This window comes from Neoarius graeffei, chromosome 1 (genome assembly GCF_027579695.1).
Source record: "Neoarius graeffei isolate fNeoGra1 chromosome 1, fNeoGra1.pri, whole genome shotgun sequence".
Lineage (NCBI taxonomy): Eukaryota > Metazoa > Chordata > Actinopteri > Siluriformes > Ariidae > Neoarius > Neoarius graeffei.
The window spans coordinates 35,377,665-35,392,919 of record NC_083569.1 but is presented as its reverse complement, the minus strand read 5'-3'; the positions used below and the strand labels follow the sequence as shown (position 1 = coordinate 35,392,919).

The 15,255-nt window shown below is 44.2% G+C and overlaps 1 protein-coding gene across 1 annotated transcript in view; it reads left to right on the top strand.

Annotated features, from left to right (window-relative positions):
- The window catches only part of astn1 (astrotactin 1), a 1,125,762-nt gene that overhangs the window by 390,481 nt on the left and 720,026 nt on the right, over positions 1-15,255 (top strand). The window contains exon 5 of the mRNA XM_060931185.1: positions 12,430-12,579. Within this exon, the coding sequence (XP_060787168.1) occupies positions 12,430-12,579 (150 nt within the window). The remainder of the gene's footprint in view (positions 1-12,429; positions 12,580-15,255) is intronic.

Here is a 15,255-nt window from a genome sequence, read left to right as displayed (position 1 = left end):
GGGTGAGGTAGCCTGCTGGACAGGCATTCCAGTTCATCCCAGTGGTTTCTGGTAGGGTTGTGGTCAAGGCTCTGTGCAGGACACTCAAGTTCTTCCACTCCAATTTTGGCCATATCTTCATGGAGCTCATTTTGTGCACAGGGGCAGGTCATGCTAGAACATGTTTGGGCCTCTTAGTTCCACTGAAGGAAAATTGTAATCCTATAATTGTATGCTTCCACATTTGAGGCAACATTTTGGCAAAGAACTACATATGCGTGTGATGGTGAGGTATCCACATACTTTTTGGCCAAGTGTAAATACAGTGGTGCTTGAAAGTTTGTGAACCCTTTAGAATTTTCTATATTTCTGCGTAAATACTATGACCTAAAACAACATCAGATTTTCACACAAGTCCTAAAAGTAGATAAGGAGAACCCAGTTAAACAAATGAGACAAAAATAGTATACTTGGTCATTTATTTATTGAGGAAAATGATCCAATATTACATATCTGTGAGTGGCAAAAGTATGTGAACCTTTGCTTTCAGTATCTGGTGTGACCCCCTTGTGCAGCAATAACTGCAACTAAACGTTTCTGGTAACTGTTGATCAGTCCTGCACACCGGCTTGGAGGAATTTTAGCCCATTCCTCCGTATAGAACAGCTTCAACTCTGGGATGTTGGTGGGTTTCCTCACATGAACTGCTTGCTTCAGGTCCTTCCACAACATTTCGATTGGATTAAGGTCAGGACTTGGCCATTCCAAAACATTAACTTTATTCTTCTTTAACCATTCTTTGGTAGAATGACTTGTGTGCTTAGGATCATTGTCTTGTTGCATGACCCATCTTCTCTTGAGATTCAGTTCATGGACAGATGTCCTGACATTTTACTTTAGAATTCACTGGTATAATTCAGAATTCATTGTTCCATCAGTGATGGCAAGCCGTCCTGGCCCAGATGCAGCAAAACAGGCCCAAACTACCACCACCATGTTTCACAGATGGGATAAGGTTCTTATGCTGGAATGCAGTGTTTTGCTTTCTCCAAACATAACGCTTCTCATTTAAACCAAAAAGTTCTATTTTGGTCTCATCTGTCCAGAATTTTTTTTTCCAATAGCCTTCTGGCTTGTAATTGTGGGTGGTAAAAGAGAGCAACTGGACTTGCTTGAAGATTCTTGAAGACGTTTCACCTCTCATCTGAAAGGCTTCTTCAGTTCTGTCTGACTAAGGCTACATCCACACGACAACGGCAACGAGATTTTTTTTTTTAACATATCGCGTCCACATGGGCAACTGATCAGTAAAATATCAGGTTCATATGGCAACGCAACGCTTGCTGAAAACGATGCAATACACATGCCACATCTCTACGTGCGCTGTAAGATGGTCCCATTGGAGACACCAGAACAATAGAAGTAGACGCATGCGCATAAACCCCTTCTTCTGTAGCATCAACCACATAAAGTTTTGATTATTAGTCAGTAGCGTAAAATAGTATCTATTGTCTAAAAGCCCAGTCACACAGTCGATCACGCATAAATCACATATAAATCACGTATAAAGTTGGCTTGTGCATGATTGTCAGTGGGGAAATTGACCATTTTTTGGGGGTGTGCATGGTCGAAAATCACCGATTAATTGCGCATGAACTACGTACAAATCACTTACAATCACTTACAAATCACGCACATCAGTGCATAGGGTCAAAAGAGGGACAATTTCTGGTTTTTATTGGCGAACACTCCACGCATAAACTTCGTATGAACCACTTATAAGCACGCATGAACCGCACACTAGCACTGATGAACGACGCATAGAGCGCGCATGGATCACGCATGGATCACTTATGATTCACTGATGGCTAGCGAACAGCGGGCGTCACTATCGCATCCGCTCCGCGCACAATAAATAGCCTGCAGTTACGGGGTTTTGCCAGTCTCGTTCCAGCAGCCGAAGGATCCACATCAGAATACTACTTGAATACTACTTGAAGATGCCACCCAGGAAAGGTCATCAGCCCTCCAAGACCAGGGTCCAGAAGAAGAAGGCTCCAGCTGCTCCAGAAGAAGAAGTTCCTGTAGATCTCCCGCAGAGAGAGGCCATTGGAGATGAAGAGGCTCCCAGGAGGTCTCCAAGACCTCCACCTCCTGATCTTGAAATCCAAGTGGAGGTGCATGCTGCTGCTGATTCTGCTGCTGATGAGTCTGCTCCCACTGCTGCTGCTGGTGGCCAGGCTGCTGCTGTTGATGAGTCTGAAGAAGATGCACGTCCTGTAGGCAAGGGCAAGTCCAAGGGGAAAGCCATTGCCAAGCGTGACTATTCCCTTCAAGCTGAGATAGAAGAAGGTCTCCTTGAGTGGATGGCGGAGCACGACGAAGTTTGGAGGCGGGGGCATCGTCTCTACAAGAAGCGCAGGGAGATCTGGGCTGCCAAGGCTAATGAACTGGGTCTGCCATTGGACCACATCATGGGGTGGTGGAAGTCTTTGAAAGACTGGTACGTCAGACTCAGCAAGGTCAGGTCTGGCCAGGCAGCGAAGAAGTACACTGACAGGGAGCAGTACATCATCAACAGCTTGCAGTTCTACAAGACCCAGCTGCCATCAACCAAGTCTGAACCCATGATGAGCTTGCCCCTGACTTCCACCCAGGCATCCCGTGTCAGTGACAGTGAGCCAGACATCGACCAGGAGCGAGCACCCACTCCCCTTGACGATGACCTGGAGGCAGTGGAGAGGACATCAGCCGAGGCAGCCCAAAGTTCCAGCCAGACTTCATCCAGGCAGCTGAAGAAAAGGAGGAAGAGGGAGGTTGACCATGAAGAAGAGTGGATGAAGGAGCTCAGAGAAATGATGAAGGCCAATCAGCAGCTGTTGTCCCAGCTGATACAAGAGAAACCTGCACAGTCGGAACGTGAAGCCTTCATCAAGTACGTGGCAGACAGTCTCCGTGCAGCACCTGCAGAACACTACAAGCAGATGAAGACCAAGATATGTGCCGTGATTGACTCCCAGGACCCTGCTCCAGCCCCTGAGCCTGCAAGACCTGCCCAGCTGACATCTGCACCGCCTGTCCTCCACCAACATCAGATATACCAGCAGTACCAGCAGCAACCTTTCCAGCAGTACCAGCAGCAGCCTGTCCAGCAGTACCAGCAGCAGCAGCAGCCTATCCAGCAGTACCAGCAGCAGCAGCAGCCTGTCCAGCAGTACCAGCAGCCTCAGCAGAGCCAGAGTACCTCCACTGCTTCTGGGGAGCGCTGGTCGGCTGATAGCTTCACTCAACTTCTGCAGACAAGCCAGGAAGTTCTGGATAGGTCACTGAACTTGTCGCCCTTCAGTGTGGACAGCCAGCTGTTGGGAGGACCAGGCTCCAACAGAAGAAGCAGCTCACAGTCACAGTCCTTGAACACTCTGCCAGCTCCAAAGCCTCAGCGTGATGACAGTGACTCCGACTAGAAGAGCAGCTGCTGAAAAATGTACATATTGTAAATAAATGAAATTTTGTTCTTTAAATACTAGTTCTTATTTCTTGGTATGAAAGTTTGAATGAAAGTTGGAATGCTTGTTTATAACACTTTTGGGCCAATTTATGGATATTCAATACTGTAAATTACTTTTATTTCACAAGAGATTTATGTTCGCGTAATTTCTTGATTAACCTAGTTCGCGAATTAAAATATCACACGAAAGGGTTCACATTTTAATCAATCATTCTTATTTGTTTGTATTCAGTAACATTTCAAACGCGAATTTAAATATTCGTGATTTAAGCCAAAATAACCATAGCGTGAAATTTTGTACTCGCGAAATTAAAGTGATCTACAGTATGGAAATAACTGTAATTTAATACATTATTTCCCAAAAAACAACAAACTCCAAAATATATCTTCAAATTTCATTTATTTCAACTTTTACAACAATTTCATACATCCACCATGCGGTCTTGCCAGGGGACAGCACCTGCTGGAGAGTTGCACCAGTGCCTCAACAAGTTCCTTTGCTTTTTGCCTTCCTTGGATGCTCTGTTGGGGGCTTGCACAACTCTGGTGTCCTCCAAGTTTCTCCCCTCTCGCCAGGCACCAGGCTACATGTTTCCATTGGGGCCTTGCACATCCACCAGACGATTCTGGAGCACAGGGTACCGAGTCCGCATGATATTGTGTAGGAGCACACAGGCCTTGACAATCAGTCTGACAGTCTCATGGTGATGGTTCATTGTGCTCAGAAGAACTTGGAATCTGTTGGCCAAGATGCCAAAAGTGTTCTCCACCATTCTTCTGGATCTTGACAGCCTGTAGTTGTAGATTCTGTACTCCCTGTCAAGGTTCCTAGCGCCGTAGGGCTTCATCAGGTAGGTCCTCAGGCTGAAGGCATCATCTCCCACCAGGAAGTAGGGCACATTTTGAGTGTCATTAGGCAAAGGCGCTGGCTGTGGCCACCCCATGATGCTGTTGTTCTCTAGACGTTCTCTCAGCTCACTGTTGTTGTAGATCTGAGCATCTGAAGCGGAGCCATTACCAGACACGTCCACCCACAGGAACTTGTAATCAGACGTCACCATGGCAAACAGGATGATACTGAAGAAGCCTTTGTAATTGTAGTACTCAGATCCGGAACCAGGGGGAGCCTTGCATGCCACGTGTTTGCCATCAATAGCACAGATGACGTGGGGGAAGTTCCACCTCTCGTACCAGTCATTTGCCAGTTGCGGCCAGCCTTCTTCAGTGGTTGGAGGTGACATCTGCTCTTCAAGGTACTCCTCTATGATGGCCTCACAGACTTCTCTGACAACAAGGCTGATGGTGTTGTGGGGGACCCTCCAGGCATACTGCATGTCATGGTACTTGGATCCAGATGCCAGGTGACGAATGGTAATGGCAACCTTCAGACCAGGATCAAGGGGAGCTCTCCAGTTGGTTGTCTTCTTGGTAATCCTGGGGGTCAGCCTCTGGACAATCTCGTCAAACATGGCAGGAGGCATACGCATGAAGTTCTGGAAGGATCTTGGGTCTTCATTTCGGAGCTCCACCATCAGGCGATCATACAAGCCCTGCTCTGGTCTTCTAGTGATCCAGTCTCTCACCCAGACGTTCCAGATCTGTCTTCCAGATCCTCCTTCTTCTTCTCCTGGCCAACATCTGATGAAGTTGCAGCAGCTGATCATTCTGGTTCTGCATCAGGAACACCAGGACATCTCTTCTCTGAGGGTTCATGCTGGATGTGTACCCCTTGGCAGCAAGGACAAGACTGGCAAAAGTTCAAGAAATGGTTGCTTTTATATGGCAAAAATCATACGTGAGTTGTTAGTGATACATAAGTGATTCATAAGTTTTTCATAAGTTTTTTATGTGTTTTTGTAAGTGTTATATAAGTGTTTTATGCGTTAATACTTTTTTGTCAGTGATTGTCAGTGGATATCAGTGAAATGTACGTGTTAGTACAGTGAGACATGCGTGATATGTGTGTTATTCGTCAGTGAAAAGTCATCGACGTGCGCGGTAGCGGTAAATTTCTTGTGATCAACCACTAACGGTCCACGCATATGTCGTGCATTGTCCGCGTCAGAACTACGGCAAAGGACGCACGAATTACGTTAAACGGCGCACAATCGCACATACTTGTGCGTGATCAATATTTTTGAGCAGCTCAAAACCTGGAATCGCGCACAAACCCGATTCGTCGAACATCCACTGACAACTACTGATGCTCCACGTCAAAAAACTTATGAATTACGCACAGCACTGATGAATCGCGCACGACTCGAAATTTATGCGCAATTCATGCGTAAATCGTAAGTTTTGGCTGTGTGATTGGGCCTTAAGACACTTATTTATATTTCATAATAAAATGTCTATGTAAATTAATACATAGAAAGCCTGGCCAGGCGCTGAACGTTCTTCTGCCTTCACTTTAAGAGAAATTCAGGGCGAGCATGAGCCTAGGTTCTTCCCTGTCACTGTCACACGCGCACACCTTCTCACTCCCTGTCCTATGGCTATAGTCCCTTTAAATCACGTGCTCGTTTTTTGAATGGAGACGCGGAAAGAGGAATGAACGGGGGTAGATGGAGAGAGAGAGGAATGAACGGGGGTAGATGGAAGCCGGTACGCCAACATTCTGAGATCCTCCAGAATTCTTTAATGCTCCGGAATAAATTGAATGCTACACGTTGATGGATTACTTTGTTCTTCTACGCCCTTTTTGAGGAATGTATTGTCAGACTTAAACCAACATCTGAAGAGGTGAGACCACTCCTTTTTTTTCCTATGTTTGCTGGCGGGATTGTTTTTGTTTTTGGAAAGCACACGGGCGGCGCGCGGTTTGGTACTGCTTCCGCAGTGTTTGGACTAAAGACTCTGCCCTAAGGGCTATTCTCTCTCTCTCTCTCTCTCTCTCTCTCTCTCTCTCTCTCACTTTGCACCATTACACAATAAATATTCACAGTGAAAATATTTGGTAAGAGCGTTTCATGAACCAAGTTATAGGATTTGTTGACAACTCGCATCGAGTTCGTTACACTTCTACCCGGCGTGAAGCACTGACTTTCATGTGGTTGTGACATCATCATAAACAAATCCGTTCTACTCATCCAGACGACTTCGCAACGGCGCCGTTGCCAGATTTTTTCACTCTGGAACCCGTTCTCAAAAGATTTCGTTTTGGGGCACCCAAAACGCCGGTGCCGTGTGGATGCCAGGCCGAAACGATAAACAATTTTATCAGATTCACCTGAATCCATTGCCGTGTGGACAGGGCCTAATAGGGAGTATTAGGTATTTACCCTCTCATGGATGAAAAGCTCATCTAAGGTGTCGTTGAGACATCCTGTTGGTGTGGGTCACTGAGGGCTGGATGTGAATGGCCTCGAGAGTTGTTAGGGTGATCAATGGATTGCCCGTTAAGGTGATCAATAGAATGCTGATTCCCTCTGTCCTCCTGTGAGTCACTGAAAACAGCTGGGTTTTGGTGTGCATTCAGTTGTCTGGGAAGTGTGCCAAGGACTGCATTGTAAGTGGCTGATAAATTATGTCTTAAGGCCAATTAATGCTGACAACCCAGTCCTCGCAGATAGCATCGCAGACAGTGTCTGCGTAGCCCCCCCACCTTCACAGATGCTCTGCGCACACCTCCCAAAAATTGTGACCACCGCAGAAGCCTCGCAGACAGCGTCGCAGACAAGAGGGCTCTGATTGGTCCACTCTACATCCTCTGTACACACACTTCCGCTTCCCTACTTTCCCGGTTTGTTTTGTTTTCACGACCGCCATTTTTAAAAACACGAGTGAAGATGGAGCAGCACGAAGAGCGGTTGATCGAGGAAGTGAGGAAGTACGTACATCTATACGACTCCAGTTCTAGTCATTATAAGTAACCGGAGGATAAACACTCCACTAACCACACCCACCAACTACTCCTAGTGATTTCGCAACTTCACGCCCCCTTGCGTTGTGGCGGTAAATAACATCGCGTACGCCTATTACTCCCCGCTCAACGATAAATTACAACTGTCTGTGAAAAGCTATCTGTGAAAGCCTTGTCACAAGAGCATGCAGAGGCCTTTAGACCCCCACCTCTGTTCAGTGATGGCTGTTCCAGGTTGACAAAAATGGCTTCTTTAACTCCTCGGTCATACCAACAATCCTCTCTGGCTAAAACGCGTATGTTGCAATCCTGAAATGAGTGTCCTTTGTTGTTAAGATGAAGGTAGACAGCAGAGTCCTGGCCTGAGGAACTGGCTCTCCTGTGTTGAGCCATGCGCCTGTGAAGCTGTTGTTTTGTTTCCCCAGTATACGAGTCCGTGCATTCCTCACTGCACTGAATTGCATACACTACATTGTCCTGTTTGTGTCTGGCTATTCTGTCCTTAGGGTGGATCAGTTTCTGCTTTAGGGTGTTATTGGGTCTGAAATGTACCGGAATGTTGTGTTTGTAGAAGATCCTCATGAGTTTCTCAGATAGACCAGAAATGTAGGGAATGACAATGTTCTTGTGTTTGTTCCTGTTATCCTCCTTGTCCGTTATGTTCCTTTTTCTGCTCTTGAAGAAAGACCAGTTGGGATACCTGCAGTTCTGAAGTGCTTTCTTGATGTGATTCTGCTCCTTCTCTTTTCCCTCTACCATTGTAGGGATGTTCTGAGTCCTGTGTTGCAAGGTCCTAATGACCCCCAATTTGTGTTCCAGTGGGTGATGAGAGTTTTTGTCAAAAACTCCCAAGATTTTGCTACTAAAGTTGCAGACCTCAAACTAGACTTAGATGAAACCATGGTTTCCTATGATGTCACTTCTCTTTTCACCTGCATTCCCACCACAGAAGCAGTCGAATCTGTTAGAAAACGACTCCTTCAAGACAGGACCTTACTGTATAGAATGAACCTCACCACGGACCAGATTTGCACCCTGCTTGACCTCTGCCTGACTACCACTTATTTCCAGTTTAATGAAAGTTTCTACAGACAGAAGCATGGATGCGCCATGGGCTCACCAGTGTCCCCTATTGTGGCCAATCTTTACATGGAGGAAGTGGAACATAAAGCTTTGACCACTTTTTCAGGAGTTGCTCCCAGCCACTGGTTCAGATATGTGGAACGACACCTGGGTTAAAATCAAAACCCATGAAGTGGAAGCCTTCTCTAAGCACATCAATGCAGTGGACATCAACGTCAATTTCACTCGGGAGGACGTCAGTGGTAATAATCTAGCCTTCTTGGATTGTGATGTACACATTAGACAAGACAGAAGCCTTAGCATCGAGGTCTACCGGAAACCCACACACACAGACCAGTACCTACTCTTCGATTATCACCATCCACTGGAACACAAATTGGGGGTCATTAGGACCTTTCAACACAGGGCTCAGAACATCCCTACAATGGTAGAGGGAAAAGAGAAGGAGCAGAATCACATCAAGAAAGCACTTCAGAACTGCAGGTATCCCAACTGGTCTTTCTTCAAGAGCAGAAAAAGGAACATAACGGACAAGGAGGATAACAGGAACAAATGCAAGAACATTGTCATTCCCTACATTTCTGGTCTATCTGAGAAACTCATGAGGATCTTCTACAAACACAACATTCCAGTACATTTCAGACCCAGTAACACCCTGAAGCAGAAACTGGTCCACCCTAAGGACAGAATAGCCAGACACAAACAGGACAATGTAGTGTATGCAATTCAGTGCAGTGAGGAATGCACGGACTCATACTGTCTATTGGGGAAACAAAACAACAGCTTCACAGGTGCATGGCTCAACACAGGAGCCTTCATCTTAACAACAAAGGACACTCATTTCAGGATTGCAATGTACACATTTTAGCCAGAGAGGATCATTGGTATGAGCGAGGAGTTAAAGAAGCCATTTTTGTCAACCTGGAACGGCCATCACTGAACAGAGGTGGGGGTCTAAGACATCATTTATCAGCCACTTACAATGCAGTCCTTGGCACACTTCCCAGACAACTGAATGCACACCAAAACCCAGCTGTTTTCAGTGACTCACAGGAGGACAGAGAGAATCAGCATTCCATTGATCACCTTAACGGGCAATTCATTGATCACCCTCATGACTCTCGAGGCCGTTCACATCCAGCCCCCAGTGACCCACACCAACAGGATGTCTCAACGACACCTTAGATGAGCTTTTCATCCATGAGAGGATAAATACCTGACACTCCCTATTAGTCAGACAGAACTGAAGAAGCCTTTTGGATGAGAGGTGAAATGTCTTCAAGAATCTTCAAGCAAGTCCAGTTGCTCTCTTTTACCACCGACAGTTATTATGACCTGGATGACTGATGCCCCTTTTCCACCAAAGCAGTTCCAGGGCTGGTTCGGGGCCAGTGCTTAGTTTGGAACCGGGTTTTCTGTTTCCACTGACAAAGAACTGGCTCTGGGGCCAGAAAAACCGGTTCCAGGCTAGCACCAACTCTCTGCTGGGCCAGAGGAAAGAACTGCTTATTTCAGCGGGGGGGCGGAGTTGTTAAGACCAACAACAATAACAAGACCGCGAAAGGTTGCCATTTTTAAGCGATGAGAAGCAGCAGCTGTACAAATGCGAAGTCATCCGTTATTATTATTGTTGTTGTTGTTGCTGCTGCTGCTGCTTCTTCCGTGCTGTTTTTGCTTCGATATTCGCACCAAGGTTTATGCAAACGTAGCGACGTAACTGACGTATACAGTGACATAATGACGTATACAACGACGTAACTGACGTATACAGCGACGTAATGACGTGGCTTCCCTTAGCACCGTGAGCTATGGAAAAGCAAACTGGTTCTCAGCTGGCTCGCAAGTTGAACGAGTTGTGAACCAGCACCAGCACTGGCCCCAAACCAGCCTTGGAACTGATTTGGTGGAAAAGGGGTATGAGAGTCTTCACAGACATCCTTCTGGCTTGTCCATGTGACCTTTACCAAACTGCAGACGAGCAGCAATGTTATTTTTGGAGAGCAGTGGCTTTCTCCTTGTAACCCTGCCATGCGCACCATTGTTGTTTAGTGTTCTCCTGATGGTGGACTCATGAACATTAACATTTGCCAATGTGAGAGAGGCCTTCAGTTGCTTAGAAGTTACCCTGGGGTCCTTTGTGACCTCGCCGACTATTACACGCCTTGCTCTTGGAGTGATCTTTGTTGGTCGACTACTCCTGGGGAGGGTAACTATGGTCTTGAATTTCCTCCATTTGTACACAGTCTGTCTGACTGTGGATTGGTGGAGTCCAAACTCTGTAGAGATGGTTTTGTAACCTTTTCCAGCCTAATGAGCACCAACAGCTCTTTTTCTGAGGTCCTCAGAAATCTCCTTTGTTCGTGCCATGATACACTTCCACAAACGTGTTGTGAAGATTAGACTTTGATAGATCCCTGTTCTTTAAATAAAACAGGGTGCCCACTCACACCTGATTGTCATCCCATTGATTGAAAACACCTGACTCTAATTTCACCTTCAAATTAACTGCTAATCCTAGAGGTTCACATACTTTTGCCACCCGCAGATATGAAATATTGGATCATTTTCCTCAATAAATAAATGACCAAGTATATATTTTTTCTCATTTGTATAACTGGGTTCTCTTTACTTTTAGGATTTGTGTGAAAATCTGATATTGTTTTAGGTCATATATATGCAGAAATAGAGAACATTCTAAAGGGTTCACAAACTTTCAAGCACCACTGTAAGGTTATTTTTTACTTTTCTGACATATCATGATATCTTTTTCATTAAATATTTTCTTTACCTGTTTTCAGTCAGTTTATAATTATTAATGTAATGCTTAAAAATCTAAAAACTAATGTTTTTCGAGGTTTTTTTCCCTTTCTTTTCAGAGTATGTATTATTTATACATTTTTATAAATGCAAATAAAAAATAAATAAAGCTTAATTTTTGCATACAAATCATCAATGGATAATCAAACAATTCACAAAATATAATTTTCTTGAATGAAAAACTAAGAGTATTGTATTGCTGGGAAGGTCTTTGGAAACCTATATATTGTATACATCAGAGAAATTCCTTTGAGAATCATGATTTGATGTTTTTGCCCACCCCTAGTGAAAATGGTAATGTGCACTCTGTCAATGAGATGAATAACAACCCTTAAAACAGTTCATATTAAATGCTATTGGCATTAGAGGTGTTGACATACTCTGATAGGAATATCTAATAGGAAACATGCAATAATAAAACGTACAATAATAATGAATCAAAATTTAACACATTTTTTTCCTGCTCCCAAAACACCTGATTCAAATAATCGGCGAATTAATATTCCTTCTTGAGTTAACACAGGGAAACAGTAAAATATGCTGGACGGGGTACTCCAATACCAGGGTTGGGAGCCCTCAGTCCCATCAGGGTGTGATTTATTATGAATCTATAGTTGAGAAAATGCAGGTAGATTACTGAACATGTGCAGTGCTTCGTCCAGAGCACAAACACACAGCTCAACCACATGATGAATAAAGAAGTCGGCATCTCATTTTCTTGGGTGTAATGTGGAATGATCTGTTTATTTGTGCACCCTTTTAAAGGAGGCATCATGTGGTTTTTGCAGTAGTTTTGTGGCTTTCTAGCTCTTCCCACTGACTAACAGAGATATAATGACGTCCAAATAGGCAAACATGAGCTATACTGTCATCAGTATCAAAACTGTCGCTGTTGTGTACACGTGGCTAGGGAAAATATTTTTGAGGCAATTAATTATTACACACAAAGCAGGGTTTCTTGCCTGTCCTGCTTTTTCTGAAATGCTGATTTGTAATTATAAGCCATTTTACTAGATTTGGAATTTGGACAATATCAAGCAAATATTAAATTTTTGGTTTATTTTATTTGTGCAGTATTTTATTCAGAATGAAGATTTCCCTAATCAGGCATCTTTTCAAATTAAGTCAAGGCCTTTGCATGATTTCCATTGATGATGGGTTTTGTGTGTGAACTCTGCAGCGGGTTCAGCTTTCCTGAACCCGGATGGGGATTCTGGGCCTGAGACAGATGGCGAGCCACAGCTCACCTTCTACACTGACCCCAACCGCAGCCGTCACCGCAGCCGAGGTATGAGAAACGGTAACGCCAACCCAGCGTGGGGCTCCGGGGGTAAGGACGACATCCACACCGTTCGTCGCATGATTCGGCGCCTGCCTGCGTGTGTGAAGTGTGTGTCGGGGACTTTGTTCAGCAGCTGAGCAAAGCAGTAGTTGTGACGTGTCTCAGCGTGCAACTACATCATTAATTGTTGTCATTAACAACCAGGCATGTGCCTTGATCGCTGGACCGTGTGTATTTGTGACTTGTGAGATTCTCCATTTTTGAATGTTGTTTTTCATGGATAAAGAAAAATAATGGCGACATACAGTATATATGTGTTTCTCATTTTCTAACTGTCCTTCTGTTGGCACCGTCAGTCCATGAATGTCACTTTTTCTGTATGAGCACAAGGGATGCACGGGACTATCAGAACTGTATTGGCATCTGCAGATAATTGTTGAAAAATTAAGCAGCATTTGAGCGATAATTCAAACTGACTGGTTTATTGCTTTACAGAAGTGCAAAACATTTAGGCAACTTGAGGCCACTGCTTTAAATTGCATGCACAGCAATATAAATGATGCCATTTGTACCACTTGCTCAACACAGCAAACATAATTAATTACCACCAACATTTGGACATCTGTTTTGAGTACTGTGTGTATGCTCCGCTTAACTACACAGTGGATTGACAACATTTTTGAAAGCAAAATGCATGGCCAAAAACTTCTCAGATCACACAAAGGGACTGTGCTTTCTTCTGCATTTAAATGAATGTTTTCCTTGGATATTTTCCACAAACATTCATTTCGACAAAAACAAAATAACTGCTCAAATTCTATGAATAAATGTCATGTAACTCCTCAGTGAATAAAAATGAGACAGAAACAATTCAGAACTGGAGGAAGGTAAAATTTAGGCACCCTCCATCTTTGAGCAGTCAATTTGCAAAGGCGATTATAAGGGGCAAGGGAATTAATTAAGCTGCACTGTGTACTTGGCCATGCATAGGGACAAGGCGAGAGGATGCTGCTGTGGGTGAGTGCACCGCTAGATAGACTTGGGATCTGTAGAACTAGCATACCTGATCACTCCTGACCAGTATACTTTTAGTAAGTATATCCAGTCTCATCGGTGTGTGCTACAGTAATTTTATTCAATGCTCCACATTCTATTAAGGTGTTACTGCATGCTAGAGACACTGTCGTAATAATTTCCTTGCCTATGCAATATTTTTAATGCGATGAATGAATGCAGAATCCAAAATTTGCTATGTATGGCCCACACTTTGCAGCTCGTTGTGAATCCCAGCACAGCATCTTGGATAGAATAGCGATTGGCATAAGGTCAATCAGACTGTAGAATTCTGGGAATGAAGACACAGAATTTGGTGAAAGCAGTATTATTTTTTTATTGATTGATAATTTGTATTAGAGTGCTTTTCAGTGCTTTTTAATCAAACTAAATGGCGGTAAAAACAAAACATAAAGCGTATACACACACACCGCTGTTGTGTGACTGCTTTCAGTCAAGGTCAGCTCTCTCTTGCAGTGTCAACAGCCACTCACTTCTACACACAGACTACAAATACTTAATCACACACAGGTGTAACCACTCACTCATTACCTGCTAATTCTCTGCGGTGACTATTTCCATTCACAGCTGCCACTTGACCACACCCCCTGCTACACAATCATTTTAAACACTCACACTACTACTCTTATGTTGAACTCATACAAAAGAAGCTAGCTAGGCAAACCAAAAAATGCTTCAACAAAATGCTGGGATGAGATAATAAATATCCACAATGCTAATGCAGGTTTCTGCATTTTATCATGTAGCATATATTGTATAAATTGTATATATTTGCACCAGCAGATATGTACATGAGATATGTTGAATATTGGTTCAAAATTGCCACACACATGCATCCCTTTGCACATTGGACTTTACTCAGAACCCTCAGCTCATCTTTTGAGTTGATGTCAATGGCTGAGCTCAGCAGCTTGACTCTAGACTTTAGTTTAGATTGCTGTTCAACAGTCGTCTAATTGGGCAATAAGGGAAGATGAAACTTGAGAGTGAGCTGCCACTGTGAAGGTAGACAACAGCCAGTCATGTCCTTTGCTTAAGTCACCATCCAATTACCAACTTCTTGAATCCTGGGTATAAAACAAGTTACAGCCATGTCACTGCTAATTGAACTTAACCTGATAACACACATGGCAGTTTGTTTTGCATTTGTTCACACTGCCTTGCTATGCTTGAACCAATAATTTGCTCCCTGTGATGTGTTGATTTTGATAGATGTGTTTGCATGTACTATGTTTATACTCACAAGGTGACGAAGTGTATCGTGCCACCTTTGATGTGATATGGATACAGAGTAAACTATAATTATTACAGTCAGTTTTCCTTTGAAGCACTAAAAGTCACTTTTTACACAACTTCTAAGGCTACGTTTACATTACGTCGAATCAGCGGATCATCAGATTAACGTTCTTAAAACGATTCGCGTTTACACTAAAACCGTTAGCCGTGCACACAGCAACACCAATACACGGATACGCTCGGCTCCGCAGGCATCCTGCGCTCCAAATCACTCCGCCCTGAACAGCGAGTGCCCTCTGGAGGGTGCGCACTCCGGCCCTGCGCAGCTCACACAGCGCGCGAGTGAAGTGCACAAGCCATGATTCGGGACTGAGCCGCTGTGTGTGTGATCCCAGCGCATATCACTTACTACTT